This window comes from Haemorhous mexicanus, chromosome 2 (genome assembly GCF_027477595.1).
Source record: "Haemorhous mexicanus isolate bHaeMex1 chromosome 2, bHaeMex1.pri, whole genome shotgun sequence".
NCBI classification, from domain to species: Eukaryota; Metazoa; Chordata; class Aves; order Passeriformes; family Fringillidae; genus Haemorhous; species Haemorhous mexicanus.
The window spans coordinates 116,923,978-116,939,884 of record NC_082342.1 but is presented as its reverse complement, the minus strand read 5'-3'; the positions used below and the strand labels follow the sequence as shown (position 1 = coordinate 116,939,884).

Sequence of the window (15,907 nt, the reverse complement as noted above, 5' to 3'; positions counted from 1 at the left end):
GAGAGAAAGGGAAGGTACCAAGTTGTAATGTGAGAAATGAAAGCAAGAAAAACAGCATCTTGAGAGATGTTAAAGACAAAAACAAATGCTGTGAACAGGAGCAGAGACAGATTTCAGAGGAAAGGAAGGAAGACAGTGACTAAAGCACCAAGAGTGAAAACAGTGTACACATAGAAACTGAGTCCAGACTCCCAGGGTTTCTTTGTACTTGTTTTTCCTACCATTTCACAGAAATCATGATGCTGGCGGGATCCCTCTATACCCAAGGGTCAGTGATGTCAATGAAAGTTGGTGGAGTTGCACTGATTTGTATCCATTAAGAAGTGACTTTCTCAAATTTCCCAGAATTACTGGAGTTTAAAATAATGCCCTGAGAACCCAGCTGAAAACAACAGTTAGGATTATCCTTAAGCCAGGTCATACTAAAACCTAATTAAAGATTATTTAGAATGTATCCATTATTTTTTAAGAGATGCAAAATTCCTAACTTTGGATGGAAAACACATCCCTGGAAAAACATGTGTGTGACACTTTTCTGTCAGTTCAGTAGCCACAGCAAATGCACAAAGAGCTCTACAAATTCCAGCTCAGCAAACAACTACTTTAGAAAGCAAAATAAGTAAATATTATCTCTGTTTCTCCACAAGCTTCTGTTCAACTTCATGGATTTACCTTTCCATCACTCTTCCTTTCCTTCAAAATGTGATAGGTGGAGTTTAAAATAAAAACTTCAGAATAGAGAAAAAGAGAAAAAAAATTGATTCCTAATTTCTTTTAAAAAAACAACATTGCTTGTTGTTTTTTTGGGAGTTTTCCCTGAGTGTTTGTCAGGTTAAACTAAAGCTTGTCAATATTTACGGGTCCCTTTGCAGACAAAATCCTTCCTTGCTCTCATTGTGACTGCACAAGCTGAATACGAAGCCCTTTCAGTATTTTTTTAACTCTCAAGTTATATTTTACAAGACACAATCCACTCTCCCCTGTGAATCCCTCCCTCCCCTCCATCCCTTTGCTCTCTTTCAGGCACTGCCCTAATCAGGCTGGGGCTGTCTCAGCTGAAGGTGACACTGAGGGAGGGAGGGCCCATCTGGTGACACCACCGCGCTGGGCTCAGACCTTGCTGCCCAGACCTCTCTCTGGTCCTGCTGCATTTTATAACCCGATTACCCCAGACTTGGTAAATTCAGACAGATTGCCTACCAGCAAAATGCTCAATATCCCATTATCAGATTTGTGGGCCCACCATCCCTCTTCATTTAGGATGTAATAGAAAGTGTCAGTAATGTCCTATGGACTTTGGCTTGAAAATGAGTCTTGACTATGCAAATCATAAGTGCACTGGGTGAAGCTACTCCACAGAATCACAACAATTTTAAAACATTTTTTATTTAAATATTAAATAAAACACATCAACTAATCATTTTGGTGTACACCTCTCATTTTAACATAAGAAATAAAATGATTGTTCAGTCATGATAAAAAATAAACTATACATCTCAATTAAACCAATCACGTAGTGTCTTTAAATACCCTATTGCATTGCAGTCTGCAGAACAGCACTGTCAAGATATCTACAAAAAAAACCCCAGACTTTTAAAATGACCTCTTCTGCTCCAGCAAGAATTCCAAAGAGGTTCTACAGCAATTGGAAAAGAAAAAAGTACTATGAAAGTAAAGTGCTTGTCATTGCTCAGGACAGGAAACAAAAGAATCTGTGGCCTTTAGATCCATGGCATTAAACAAAACACAAATTGAGGAGGAAGTTCTGTGGTTTAAGTACGTGTGCTACCCCTTACAAAAATGAAGGCCAAGTTGCTGCTTTGTGACAAGCTGGCTTCTTCTTGCCCTTCTCTCCAGCCATCTCCATGCAATCTCTTTTTTGGGTTGGGTTTTTTGGGGGGTTGTTTGTTTGTTTTCTTTTAAACCCACACTACAAATGAGCATGAGACTTTGGTGTTTTCTCTGCTGCAAGGCACCACTCATTAACAGGAGTTCAACTCGAGCAACTTTCTGTCATTTTGAAGCTTCCAGACCATGGAGCAGCAGTGGCAAGCTGGAGATGCACCAGTACAGACACACAGGTACAACACACAGATAAAGAGGTTGTTTATGGAGAGCCACAGACAGAGCCACATGACATCTTCAACTCTTCCTACTCCCACCAATTAACCTGGTCAATCTTTGGCTTTTTTCTGTTTTTTTTTCCTTAAAAAAAAATCCAAACAAAACAACTAAACAAACCAAACAAAAAAGAAAACCCCAAAAAAAAACCCCAAAACAGGTCTCTATATTATTTGCAAATGTGTAATACTGCAGGTTGCATGAAGCCAAGGTAACTTGAAGGCACCCTGTGTCATACTAGGGAGATGGGTCCTTTAAGCATTTAGACAGAATGCAGCTACAATCTGACACTCGGATGGCAGCTCCCAGCCAAGCTGTCTCACTGTCTGCTCACCTGCTTCCAAAGTTTGCATGCACTCCCCAACTCATGTCTGTAGGAGCACAGCCTGTCCTCCCCTTTAAACCTCAGCACAACCTCTATTGACACCAACAGAAGTCATGGTCTGCCTTGGGAGGGGAGTTGGGGTTTATACCAGAAACACAACAGAAGCATATTACAAAATATAAAAAATAACTAGTGTTATATAGTTTTCTGCTTCCTATTTATATACATATACAGCATTAAAAACCATACGAAAAAACACCTATCTAATGCAAAACCTCGTTTTGCTAATATGCCAAAAAACAAACCAACCAAAAACAAACACCCAAAGATTGTGCTGTTTTACTCACTTTTAATACAGTTTTGTTCAGAAAAAGCTGTACTCTGTTAGAGTAGAATTCTGTTCTAGCCTATTCCTTTTGTCTTTGTCAGTATATAATTATAACCAATATTGCACATTTCCCCAAGAGTCAGTTCTGTTTGGACCCTGATAATGAAATGCATAAAAACATAATTAGCAGCGGAAATAACAATGTGCAGCACTAAGAAATACCCCTCAGGCAACTTTGTAGGCAACCTCCAGGAGGGCTTTTTAAAAAGAAAACACTTCCCATTACCCCACAGGTGCTGCTGCTTTCCTCCTCAGTGCCTCGGCAAGAATATGAACAAACTTAAGAGTTTATAAAAAGGTTCCTAGAGATTACCCAGACCAACAAAATATGGGCATGTGTGCACCTGTGTGTATGTACACACACACCACTCCCAAACAAACATCCCTGCAAAAGACCAGGCATTATGCAATTTGGATCCTGATTATCAAGGGATACATTTCCAATAGTTACTGCTTCTGTACTAATTAGAAGGGCATGCTGAGCTTTTCCAGCTGATGTATAAAGCAAGAAGTTCACAGTTTTCATTTAAAGTATGTGTATCTGGGAGGTGTGGAATGGGGAAGTTGGTTCCTTTAAATAAAATCAGTGTTAACAGGAGGGAAAAGGAAAAACAACAAATGGCAATGCTTCCATTTCTGTCTCCTATGAATGCATAATGCTGCATGCCACTGGTTTTCTGTTTATTTTTTTTTTAAAGAGGTAATCATCTTCACAAACCCATAAATGAATATTGTGAAAAAGGGAGGCTCTGGTCCCTTCTTTGAAAAGCCTCTCCCTGCTGTGTCACCACTACTGACAGCTGCTAATCTTGCATAACAGCAGAGCTGTATTGGTCTGACTTGAGTACAGTACCGAAGAGTTCTTCCCCAACCACATCCCTCCCTTCCCCCACAAACGCCCCACCCATCTGCCCCATCATTATTTTTTTTCCTTTAAAAAAAAAAAAAATCAGTTTCTATTCGTTTTTGTTCAGTGCAAGAATAGTAGAAGCAAAAAGACATACATATTGCTTGTTTCAGTCCTATAAAGTTGCCAGCTTTCTGAGCCAGACAGCCTCTTCACATACTTCAAAATTTATTGCTTCTGAGAGTCACTCGTCCTCACGCTGCCAGCCAGCCACGGAGCAGCGGTGAAAGTCCCCCCGCAACGAGAGCGGCCCGAAGCTCTCACTTGACCAGCACAAACTTGCCCAGCTGGCTGGAAGTCAGGTCCTCCATCTCACAGTCCCCATGCTGCAGGGTGACAGCATCATAGCTCGGGGATGGTGTGGAGAAGCTCTGCTGCTGGGAGAAGGGGGCGGCCAGCGGGGCCGCGCTGCTGCTGCTGCTGCTGATGTACAGGTGAGTGTCCAGCAGGTGAGCGGCCGACGACACCGGGGACACGCTCAGCCCGAAGAAATGAGGTTGGAGCAGTTGGCTGCTGCCAGCGAAGGCCAGCTCAAAGGAGTTCTCTCTTTGCAGCTCTGACAGCAGAATGGAGTTGGAGGCTTTGCAGGTTCCGTCAGAGGAGGGGATGCTGCTTGCTGCAGGTGTCTGGGAGGTCTGGGGACAAGCTGTTTGGAGTAGTTGGTGATGCTGGAACTGGAGCATTCTGAAAAAAATCCAAGGGGGAAGAGGTTAATTTGCATTGCTAGGATAATTTCATGCGCTATTCCTTCCTCTCTTGCCCCTAACCTTGACCATAACCTTCCCCTTTGTTTCATTCTCTCTATCAAACTTTTCCTTACCCCAGCCAGCACAATCAAAGCAAGCTGTCTGTGCCAGGCTTTCCCTCATTCTGTAGAGGGCAACTGTCACAACCAAGTTTATCTGGTCACGATTTGGCCACCTAATAATAGATGTTCTAGAGACAATGTGTGCAGATAAACCGGAAGCTCAATTTTCCATCTTGCTTCTATGGGAATGAAGAGGTGCCACCACACATGACATTTGAGGCTACTGGAGCTGTGCCTCCTTTGTGGGCTGTAACTTTTCCAAATTACAAGGTCTCACTTCCTTGCCATGGGAAAATTACAGGAGGAGGCAGAGGAGGAAAGAAATCATTCCCAAAACTAACAAAGAAAAACACAGCTTGCAGTAGGGAGAAGCAATGCTTTCCCCCGCACTACCAAACTGCTTCTCAATTCAGCAACCTCCAAATATTTGAACGACGAGATTTTTGAGTGGAATTGCACGTCCTGTGTTACATGTGCCAGGGCAGGAAGCCACAAAGGAAGCCGAGCAGTTTACCCACTGCCACACAGCAAAGATGGACGACAGGAACCCCCAGTGACCAAACCCCCAAGCTCTTTTGCTGTGTTTACTCCTCCTTGCTTGCCCTTAACCCAAAGTAAACGCAGTGAAAAGGCACCAAAGCTCCTCCCTCACCTCTGCTGCTGCAGCACCTCCTCCAGGAGGCTTCTCCCCTCTCTGCTGCTCCCGCTGCTGCTGTACATGCAGGTGTTGGGCTGGAAAGGGCTCATGGCACTCCTTGCTGCCCGAGAGGAGGAGGAGGACTGACACACCTGCCGAGCAAAGCCTTTGATTTTATTCAAGCCGAGGAACCCCTTGGCTCGAGCGTTCTTCCGCAGCTGCTGCCTAAAAGCCTTCAAGCCTGTGGGACACGAGGAAAAGAAATGCACTTTAATCCTCCTCGGCGTTTCCTACAGTACAGATCAGCCTTTCTGGGCACTGCCTTCCTGGGTGTGAGAACTGGGCTAGAAGAGACTCCAGTTCACCCTCTGCCTGGTGGTCAGAGCAGGATTCAGGTAATGAAACAGGGACTGGGACAGCTGCACCCTTGTGCAGATGAACGTGCATGGCAAAGGAAAAGCCTGAGAGAAATCATGACGTTGTATACTCCATATTTTAGGAGAAAGGTGGAGCCTGCCATCCCACTCACGGCAGCAGAAATATCTCCATGGGCAGGCTGAATCAGTGTCTGAGAACCTTTCCTCCAGGCACCTTCCCCAGGGCATCCCACCCTCCCTCAGGGCCCGTGAACACGAGAGGCAGAGGATCCAGGTGTCCGGCCTCAGTGTAAAACTAACAGGCAGCAAGTCTCCCCGCACCCTACCCTTTCCCAGTGGCTGCTGGGGGGGTGCAATTCCTCAACAACAAGGCCAGGAAGGCATTACCTTGAGTTAATGAGGTATCAGATGCTCGCCTTCCTTCTTGGAAGCTGACAGGCAGGAGAGAAGCACCTCCCATGCAGCCCTGGACTTGTAGCACAGGAGCGTCAGACTGGGAAGCGAGGAAAGGTGACGTCATCCTCGCTGTGGCCGGGCTCCCCGTCATTACTTGACCTGCCAAACAGCTGCTCAGGGCCACTGAGCTGTCATTTGAAGATGAAGTAAGGCAGCTGTCTGAGCTAGTTCCCTCTGTGGGGCTGGCAGAGGAGGAAATGACTATACCTATGGAGGGGAAGGAAGGAGAGAAAGAACATTCCCAAGATGAGTACAGGAAGGAACAAACATGACATCAGAGACTTCTGCCCACCTACACTGGCACTAATAAACAGCCTCGAGCTGGAGAGGTGTCCAGCAACTCCTGTTGTCCCAGGGCTTGACTCCAGCAAGGGGTCAACAAATCAACAAATAACCTCAGTTTGGGCTCCTGTCCAGCTGGCAGGGCTCAGCCAGCAACACCAGCATCACCAGACTGTGCTGGATCAGGCACACAGCGTTTCTTTAGCACAACCAGGATGATTGTTTTGTGAACAGTTGTGCTTATTTGGTTGGTTCACAGGGTCTGGGTATGTATCAAACACAATCAGTGAGTTGTTTTTTGTTAAATTCAGGCACTTTTTCCTTCCCCAGTACAACAACAGAAGCAAGCAGACCAGGTTTGTGACCTGCTTGTGAGCATGCTCCCCTCTGAAGAGATCTAGGTGAAATACAACAGCACAACTTCTCTTCACTAAGGGCCCTGCTTATCTGTAGGAAGACAGAACTGGAGGGCAGAGTACAAACCTCTTTTCTAGGCTTTCCTAACCCAGTCAAGGTAAAATCAGCACACTCTCCCTCAGCATTTGGGCACTGTGGCACTCCTCTGCTCTTTTTCCCTATCTACAGACACCCTTCATCTCTCCCAGACTTACTTACATGGAGGGACATGCTGATAGAAATGGGTGGTCACTTCTGCCAGGGTGTGCCTCCTGCTGGTGTTGCTAGGGATGCAGATGGGGTGGTCATATGCCTTAATTTCATCTTCCAGCTCCTTCTCTTGCCTCACTTCCTCACTGATGGTGGTCTCCAGCAGGCTGTTTGGGGAGATGGAGCGGTTCCGGAAGAGCCCGTTGAAGTTGGTATCCACAGGGAAGAACACAGGCTGGAAAACATGCCAGATCACAGACTTTAGGGTCTTTTCCTTATTTCTGCACTACCTTTTAATACTCTCCACAATTCTGTGGCATGTCTTCAGTAGGAATATTGTTTGAGAGACTATGTGATGATGTATCCAAATGCAAAACAAAATATAGGAAGGAGAGAGCAAAAGTCACAACCCCCATTGCTGTGGATTGACAGAACAATAAAAAAAAAAAAAAAAAAGAAGCAACACAGAGTTTAGCAGGGAACACACACCTGTAATGGATTGCTTATGTCACAGTCCATTTCTGCCTGCAAGGATGGCTGAATCAGGCTCTGAGGTTGCTGGTAAAGCAGAGATGATCGCAGGGTTTCACTAGTGAGAGTGTCCTGAGGCATCTGGAGAGAGAGCGATGCACAGAAGCCATCACACACACTGCAGTTCCACGTGACTTTTCAGATACTGGAGAGTCACAGAATTTCAGAGCCACCTTCCCTGCAAGCTCTCTCCTCATGCTTTCTATGAAAATGAACAAAGCTAATCCATCAATGCCAACACAAACACAGAACTCCTCCTCCTCCTCCTAAGTTAGGCAATTTAACTGGAAGTGCAATTTGCAGAGGCACCCAAACCACACTTTAAAGGGGGTGGGGGCGAAGAAAATAAAATTAATGTCAGAAAAACACATTAAGTGACTCATGGAGTCCTTCTGAGGAACCTACAGGATATGCCACAAAGAAGCATAACCAAGCCATGCCTAAAAGGGCAGATTTCCATGAGAAGTCTAATCCTGTGGCTCATTACTGACCTGCACTGGAGGCAGACTATTCTTTGGACCATGACCTGTGGTCACTTCCTAGGAAACAGGGCATTAATATTCACTCAGCCTCCTGCTGAAGAACAGCAGGCTGTGTCCTGTCAGAGGGCACCACTATCAGAAATGGTTTTCAGAAGCCTGGCAGCTACATGGGAAGGGAGATGCAAAGGTGCCTCTGCTCACCTCAGCGCTGGTGATCTCGGAGCTCCGGGGCCGCGGCTGCCGGCCGGCTGCCGGCCGAGTGGACACCTGGCTGCTCCGGTACTCCTTGAGGCGCTCCAGGAGCAGGTAATAAATGGCAGCAAAATGGTTGTAGCTGCTGTTCTGCAGGGACTGGAAGACATTGGAAGGGCCTTTTGAGTTACAGGTAACTCAGGATGTAAGCAGCCAAAACTCGTCACTAAGGGCTCAGAGTAGCACGCTTGAAAATCCAAGCAAAATCCAGAAGGGCGGTGAAGATTTTATGCTGTGACACCAGAGCAAGGCCACTCACTGAATGACCCATGACTGCACCACTGGCGTTCTGGTGGTCACTGGAGATGGATCTAAAGGGCAAGAACTCACCTCTACAGTCCTCTGCCTGTCGATGCCAAGGGTTTGCATGATCCCAAGGACCTGCTCATTGTAGTCACCCAGGTTGGAGTTGTAGTTTTGCATGGAGAAGGACAAGGACTGCTGCTGCTGAAGGGAGGGGTCAGCCTGCATCCACTTGTGCTGCTTGATCTGGGAGATGGTTATCCGCTTGGTTGGGTCCACAACCAGCATCCGTCGGATTAGTGTTTCACAGTCTGGGTGACAAAGACAAACTCATGAGCAAGGGGCAAAAATGTAACAGCCCAGCCCCAGGTCACTGCTAAGAACACTTCCCAGAAACAGAGTAAGACGCCTATGAAAACAGGAATTAAAGGTTTGGGTGCAGCTGATGACTGATCTGACTATCAGATATTCCAGACAGCACAAGAGATGTTCACATGCATATCACAAAAACAATGTCTCACTGCAGGAAATGAAGGTGTACTGGATACCAGGTGGCCTTGCACCTTGTACAAGATCTGGCTTTGAGAGGATGCAGGTTTGATGGCATTACATGCACATAAAATAGGTCGGAACTTTGTACAGAACCCCATCACGTGCAACTTCCTGGTCCTGGCCCTATATTGCTTATTTACTTATAACCAGGAAATAAAGCTGTTCATGGCTATAACTGATAAACTTCAGACTTCAGCAGATAATCTCCACGTGACAACAGAGGCACGTTCACTTGGTTTTGAAACCAAATCAGAGAGAGGTGATAACACTCTTCAGTTTCATGTTTCTCATCAGACTGTTGGAGTTCTCAAGAAACACTGCTGAGTCCCACTATTCCTGCTCTCCTTGGCAGCACAGCCACATATAGGGAACACCCCTTCTGCATAGCTAAAACATCTTAGGAGAACTACACCTATGTCAGCATTGCAGGCTAGTCTCGTTATAATCCTGTTTTCTCTCTTTTCTGAGTGATTATTTCTCCAGCTAGAGAGTCAAGTATTTTTGTAATCCATAGGGATATTCTAAGAAAGGAAACTACAGCTTTTTAGATGCACCACAAAGCAGATCCCAGAAAAGAAAACATCTTCTGCCCTACAGAAACTACTGGATACATAACAAGAAAATAATTGCCAGCTGCAAACTGGATGGCTACTCCCTTATAGCACCTGTTCTAACATTAAGGATCTGACAAAAAAAGCACCTTCGGACATGAAGTAGGGGATGCGGAACCGCCCCTCCAGCACTCTTTGCCTCAGAGTTGGTAAATTGGGTCCATCAAAAGGCAGAGAACCGCAGACAAGGACGTACAGAACCACCCCAAGGCTCTGCCAATAGAAAACAGCACAGCACATGAGTGACTCCAGGAAGAGCAATGATTCTGAAGGCCCACAGGCCCTCACTAGGCGTGAAACGCAGTTTCTGAGGAATAGCGAGCTCACCCATATATCAAGGTGAGGTCCTTCATATTCTTTGCCTTCGAAAACTTCTGGAGCTGCATAGGGTGGGCTTCCACACCAAGTGGAGAGGGGCTCTCCCGACTTGTAAAAGTTTCCAAAGCCAAAGTCTGAAATAAAGGCGAAAATCTGGGGTAAGACAGCAACACTCAACCACATACTAATATTTCAGAAGTAGCAGAAAATGGAGAGAAAGGAACAGATGTGTTGCTTTGTTTTCTGCCTATTCATTTAAGATATTCCCTTCTGTTCACAAAATCTGTTCTGAGAAATATCTGTAACTCTTGTTTTATTTTCCCTTACAGAAATACAAACACATTTACAGGATCATCCTAGGGAAACCCAATGTCTGAACAACATGCCTGATGTTCTTTGTAAAGTGACCTATTTCCTATTACCTGCTAATTTGATATTCATGTTAGCATCCAGCAGGAGGTTCTCTGTTTTGAGATCCCTGTGCACGATGTGGTGGCTGTGACAATATTCCACTGCTGAGAGAATCTGCCAGAACTTCTTCCGTGCTTCGCTCTCGCTCAAGTGCCCGTTGGAGGTCAGGTGATCTGCCAGACAAAATCAGAGAGGATTTAGAAACAACCTGAGGAAATTTTTCATAATCCTGCTGGTGCTGCACTTGCTGTTTGACAGCTGACAACACAAGCCCCAGGTTTTTAACCAGAATATATCCGTTACTCAGGAATGACAAAATAAAGCCATGGGTTTCTAAATCTAAGGAACTGGGAGCTCTGTCAGTGAGGACTTACCAAACATTTCTCCATTCTTTGCAAACTCAGTAACAATGTACAGCATATCCTTTGTCTCCATAACCTGCGAAGAAATGAGAGGACACAATTAAAAAAAACCCCAACAACCAGAGCTCTACAGTTTCATTTATTTTTCTATGTGAATTCTCAAACATATCCATTCAAATTCATATTTGCTGCAGCAGCTGGCAGTAAAAGCATCTAATTTTGCACCACAAAGTTCTTTTCAAGCAAACTGGTAATGAAAAAGATAACAAATCAAGGCTTATGTGCCTACATTATACAATGGGTTCCCAGGCCATTGTTCTTCTCACCATTACCAAGCTACCTAATCTCTGTAAGAGAGCAGATGAGTGTTCAGATAATTTCATACACTCCCCTTTTGTTAAAATATGCATATTTAGTTTTATGACATATTTTGAACATGCAAAGAAACTGAAAAGTTTATGTAAAGTTTTCTTTGTTTCAAGGCTAGTGGGGGCTCAGATCAGCAGAGACAGCTCCAAGGTGGACAAAGCAAGAAGTGGTATCAGATCCCCTGCTCCTTTTTGGAGTTGGCTGGGACAGGGGGAGCCTCCTGTGCAAGTGATAACAGGCTGCTGTTTGTGTAACAGCAGTGCTTGATGCACATCAACAACTGTCAATATATTGCCTATCAATCTAGTATCAACTTGCTTTGATATTTCACAATATTTGCCTTTGGAGGAAAATTAAAAAAATAACTAAAATCCAAATGATGAATGAGAGATGCTGAGCGTTTCCAAGTTCATCTTCAGTTGCCACAGCACACCTTTGAAATGCTGCATTTCAGAATACAACATTTCCCTGGAAGCATTTCCCTCTCATGGAGCAGATACTTCGCTTTGGAAGCAGCAGGCTCACAACAGGTTAACAATCCAAAAAGCCTCAATTCTACTTCAAAGGCTGTAACTTCCAGGCTCCCAACATGTAACCTTTTTCAAAGACTCTTGTCCTCCCCTCACTACAAGTACACACAGACACGAAACGAAAATAAACAAACAAGGAGCAAAGGAAGAGAGGTTCCCAGTTTAAAAAAACTGAAGGAAAGTGTTCTGGGAAATTTGCCAGCTGAATGAAATTAAGACGTGGTGCTGAAACTAAAACAATGATGAAATAATACAAGAACACACACCCTACACTGGTATGTCATCTAATTCCATCTCTGCTTCTCAGCCTCCATCAAACAGGTAAAGCATCAGTTACAACAACAAAGAAAAGAAAACTTCACTGAAAAGAAATTATGGTCCACTACCAACGTCATTTGCTGCATCAAGTGAAGTGGTTCAACGAGATGGAATTTAACCTGCTTTTCTAAATGCTCTGAAACAGTATTTTCACCCACATCATTCCACTGAAATGAACTCAACCGAACTGTTAGAATGTTTCTGTGTGTCCTATACTGCCCCGTGGGCAACCCTGACGTCAGCCCTTAACACAGAATCATTTTTGTTATGATGGGTAACACTATAAATACAAACACTTCATGTGTGTCAAGGTCTTTTAAAATAATGCCTTGCCTAAGCACCTGCCTTACTGGCTCTTCAGCCTTACATGTTAATTAAACTTCTTTTTTTCTTTCTGGTTTTTTTTTGTTGGTTTTTTTTTGTTTGTTTGTTTTGTTTTGTTTTTTTTAAGCTAACAAACCCAGCAGTAAGATCACAGCTGATAATAGTGTTTACTACTGCACATGGACTTTCAGACCTGCTGCTTCATCCCATCTCCACCTTTCTCCCCTCTGCCCTTTCTGACAGGTCCAGAAAGACTGATACCTCTGCCCTGCTCATGGCAGGGGCTTGCACCAGATGACCTTTAAAGGTCCCTTCCAACCCAAACTGTTCTGTCATCTTAAATCCACATGGCATTGTTTAAATGATTAAGAGGAACTTACACCAAAGGCTACTTAGATCAAACGTTTAGAATTTGCAAAGCAGTCCTTGCTCACAAGACAAATGTGATCCTGCTTTCTGCACGACACATTAATTTGTTCCCACGGTTAAAAATATCCATCAGTGAAGAAACTAAACAAATCTAAACCAAAATTCATGTTGTGAAACTCTGCAGGGGAAAGATACTTAAAATACACTTTCAAAACTACACAAACTGCAACAGAACACCCAAACAGGTGATTTTTTGACATATTCTAAGATTCCAACATGTACCACCTTTTCCTTTTTCACTAATCTAATTCTTCGATTAAGTTTCCACTTATACCTTCTACTTAGATTAATTTGGTTTAATTGTTGGTGATGTTAAATCCCTTCCACTTAAGGCAAACTCAACTTTAGCGCTTCCTTCTCTACCACCCAATGTGAGTTTAAGTCTTCCTCTTATCTAAAGCACGTAAGAAGTTCCAGTCCTCTAAACTGGGAAAAGCAGACGAGATAGGAAAAGCAAGTTAATCACAGTTGTTCAGCTAACCCGTTCCTCAATCTGAAACAAACGTCAGCCTGGTTTCAACTTTGTAAATTTTAAAATGCATTTTGTCAAAAAGCTGTCTATTACCAGAATCTTGTTCAAAGAATGAAGAATGACTTTGAAGACATCCAGTTTACTTCAAACGTTTTTCAAAAAGTATTTCAGTATTTCAATGTGCTTTCTCTCCACAAATATTAGATGCAAAAATCACATGCAAGAGACCACAAGCATATTTTATCTACGTGCTGACTTCAAAGGTGGACTCTTACCTGATATAGCTTGATAATGTGGGGATGATTCAAAAGCTTCATTATCTGAACTTCTCTATAAATCTTCTCCAGATTGCTCGGGTCTAACCTTGTTTTATCTATTATTTTTATTGCAACCTGCAAATTTAAATAATAACAAAACAACCCCAGGTATTACAAAACAGGTACTCTCACTGTTAAGATACCTTAAAAAAAAAAAAAAAAAAGGCACACCCCCCGCACAAACACACCACTCACAAAATCCAAGTAAAGTAGCTTTTAAAGTAGCTTTTAAAGCACAGACTTGACAAAGCTGATTCTGTTTTTCTGAACCGCACAGAATTCGCGGCACAGAACGTTTTCGTTTTTCTTTTCTACGTCAAAGGATTACACGAAAGGTAGCGAGCAGAACTGCAGAAATTAGCACTGGACAGGATTCTGTAAATCTTTTAATCCGTCCCATGCCAGTGAAAAACAGATCCCTGTAACAGACTATCTCCTACTGTAGTGACTGAGACGATTTTGACATGTACCAGAAATATAAATACGGCTGCACGCCCAGGAAAAAATTATTTCTGCAAAGAAGACCCCGGGTTCTTTGTTCTTGAAGAACACCGAATGAAAAAAGAAAATAACAAAAAAACCAAACCGCCTAAAGTCTTCAAGAGATCCTTAATCTGCACGGCGTTTTCAGCAAACTGAGAGTAACTCAACGGAGCTACAGTAACACTCAGAACTGAGGGAGCTGGGGTGGGTTTTTTGCACGCATTCTTGCCGAGTTTTCATTTCACACAGCGGGAAAACTCGCAGCCCCTGTCCTGCGGAGCGCGGCATCACCGCGGGCGTGCGAAGGCAGCAGCGCCCGCGGGGCTCCGAACCCGCTCCCCGCGCCCCGACAGCGCCGGCCCCGCGCACCCACCTGCGTCTTGGTCACCCTGTGCCGGGCCAGCTTGACCACGGCGAAGTTGCCTTTCCCCAGGGTCCTCTCGATGTCGTAGAAGCCGACTCGCAGGGGCCGCTGCTGGCCGTGCGCGGCCGAGGGCGCCGAGGCGAACTCCGACATGATCACCATGGCTCAGGCGGGGGGCGGGCAGCGCCTCAGGACGGGAGCATCCGCGCAGCACCTGCACGGACACGGCAGCGCCTCAGGACGGGAGCATCCGCGCAGCACCTGCACGGACACGGCACCGTCAGCCGCGCTCCGCTCCGCTCCGCCGGCACTGCCCGCCCCGTCCGAGCCGCCGCCGGCCCCGCTCCCCCCGCGGCCGCGCAGAGCCCGGCGGAGCGGCAGTGGAGCCGCCTCGTACCTGGCGGGCGGAGCGCGGTGTGCGCGCAGGGCTGTGCGGGCGGGCGGCCGTGCGTGTGAGTGCGGCGGGGCGAGCGCGCACCGGGGGGCAGGCGGCACCACGCGGGATGTCCCGGCCCCCCGCCCTGCCCGCCCCTCGCCTCCATCCGCGCACCGCCCTCCCCGCCCGCCTCTTCCCCCCGCCCACCGCCGAAAGCCGAGACGGGCCCATTGACGTCACTTTGACGCCAGCGAGACGCGCGCCCGGGCGCGGGGCTGAAGGGGAGCGGAGACACCGGGACGTTGCCAGGGAACGGGCGGCGCTGACGCGGGCGCTGATGGAGCCGTCGCCCGGGAGACCCGGGGGGGCGGTGACGTCAGGGCGGAGGGAGGCAGGGATGGAGGGGGGGGGTCGGGGGGTCTCCTGCCCACCCCCCGGCCCGGCCCGGCCCGCCCTCCCGGCGGGGTCGCTCCCCGGAGTGGCTGCGGCTCCCGACGGGGCGTCCCCGCAGCGCGGGGATGTCGCGACTGCGGCCCCGCCCCGGCGACAGCACCTGGCGCCGGTGACCCCCCGGTGACCGCCGCTCTGCCGGCGGGGGTACCGAGCGCCGGTGTCCCCAGCCGCCGAGGCACCTCCAGCGCAGTGAGGTGGGGAAGTCCCGCTGGCAGCAGGAGAAGTGCGGCTGCAGCCCTGCAGGGGAGCGTTTCTCCCCGATCCCGAGGCACAGGGGGGCTGTGGGTGCACAGCACCCTTTGCACCGGTGTCTGCAGCAGGAAACGGACCCGCCTTCCCTGAGCAAGGCTGGTTTCCCTGTCCCTGTTTCCCAGGGAGGGGATGCTGCAGAGTATCCCCTCAAGGGCTGGGACACCCCGATCTGGGGACAGCAGCCCTCTGGGTCCACCAGCTGGGCACTGACAGCAGCAAAAGCAACAATAAAGAGTATATATATATATATTTGTGTATGTGTGTGTGTGTGTGTGTGTATAAAATCACAGAATGGTTTGGGTTGGAAGATACTGTAAAGATACTTCAGTCCCAATGTCCTGTCATGAGCAGGGATACCTTCCACTAGACCAGATTGCTCAGAGCCTCATCCAGCCTCACCTTGAACACCTCCAGGGATGGGGCAGCCGCAGCTTTTCTGGACAACCTGTTCTGGTGTCTCACTATCCTCACAGTAAAGAATTTCTTCCTGATATCTAACCTAAACATAACCTCTGTCAATTTGAAGCCATTGCCCCTCGTCCTGTCACTCC

General features: G+C 46.6%; 1 protein-coding gene across 2 annotated transcripts; it reads right to left on the bottom strand.

Moving 5' to 3' along the window:
- Positions 1 to 1,370: 1,370 nt before the first annotated feature.
- SIK1 (salt inducible kinase 1) lies at positions 1,371 to 14,801 on the bottom strand. 2 transcript variants are annotated; one of them, XM_059840042.1, is made up of 14 exons: positions 14,673 to 14,801; positions 14,285 to 14,536; positions 13,387 to 13,503; positions 10,682 to 10,745; positions 10,319 to 10,480; positions 9,906 to 10,030; positions 9,668 to 9,791; positions 8,503 to 8,726; positions 8,122 to 8,271; positions 7,397 to 7,519; positions 6,917 to 7,142; positions 5,951 to 6,226; positions 5,202 to 5,427; positions 1,371 to 4,425 (listed from the first exon to the last, which is right to left on the bottom strand). In XM_059840042.1, exons 2-14 carry the CDS (start codon positions 14,435 to 14,437, stop codon positions 4,002 to 4,004), a joined length of 2,394 nt encoding a protein of 797 aa, XP_059696025.1. In that variant the 5' UTR covers positions 14,438 to 14,536; positions 14,673 to 14,801; the 3' UTR covers positions 1,371 to 4,001. The 2 variants fall into 2 exon arrangements, with proteins under 2 accessions (XP_059696025.1, XP_059696026.1); XM_059840043.1 differs by having other exon boundaries at positions 14,285 to 14,489; positions 14,673 to 14,790.
- Positions 14,802 to 15,907: the final 1,106 nt, after the last annotated feature.

Coding starts and splice junctions, on each gene's coding strand:
- SIK1 (XM_059840042.1), bottom strand. CDS start 14,437: ATGGTGATCATGTCGGAGTTCGCCTCGGCGCCCTCGGCCGCGCACGGC. Junction 8,727..9,667: donor CCCCTACTTCATGTCCGAAG/GTGCTTTTTTTG, acceptor TTTGTCACCCAG/ACTGTGAAACACTAATCCGA. Junction 8,272..8,502: donor ACAGGCAGAGGACTGTAGAG/GTGAGTTCTTGC, acceptor AATGTCTTCCAG/TCCCTGCAGAACAGCAGCTA.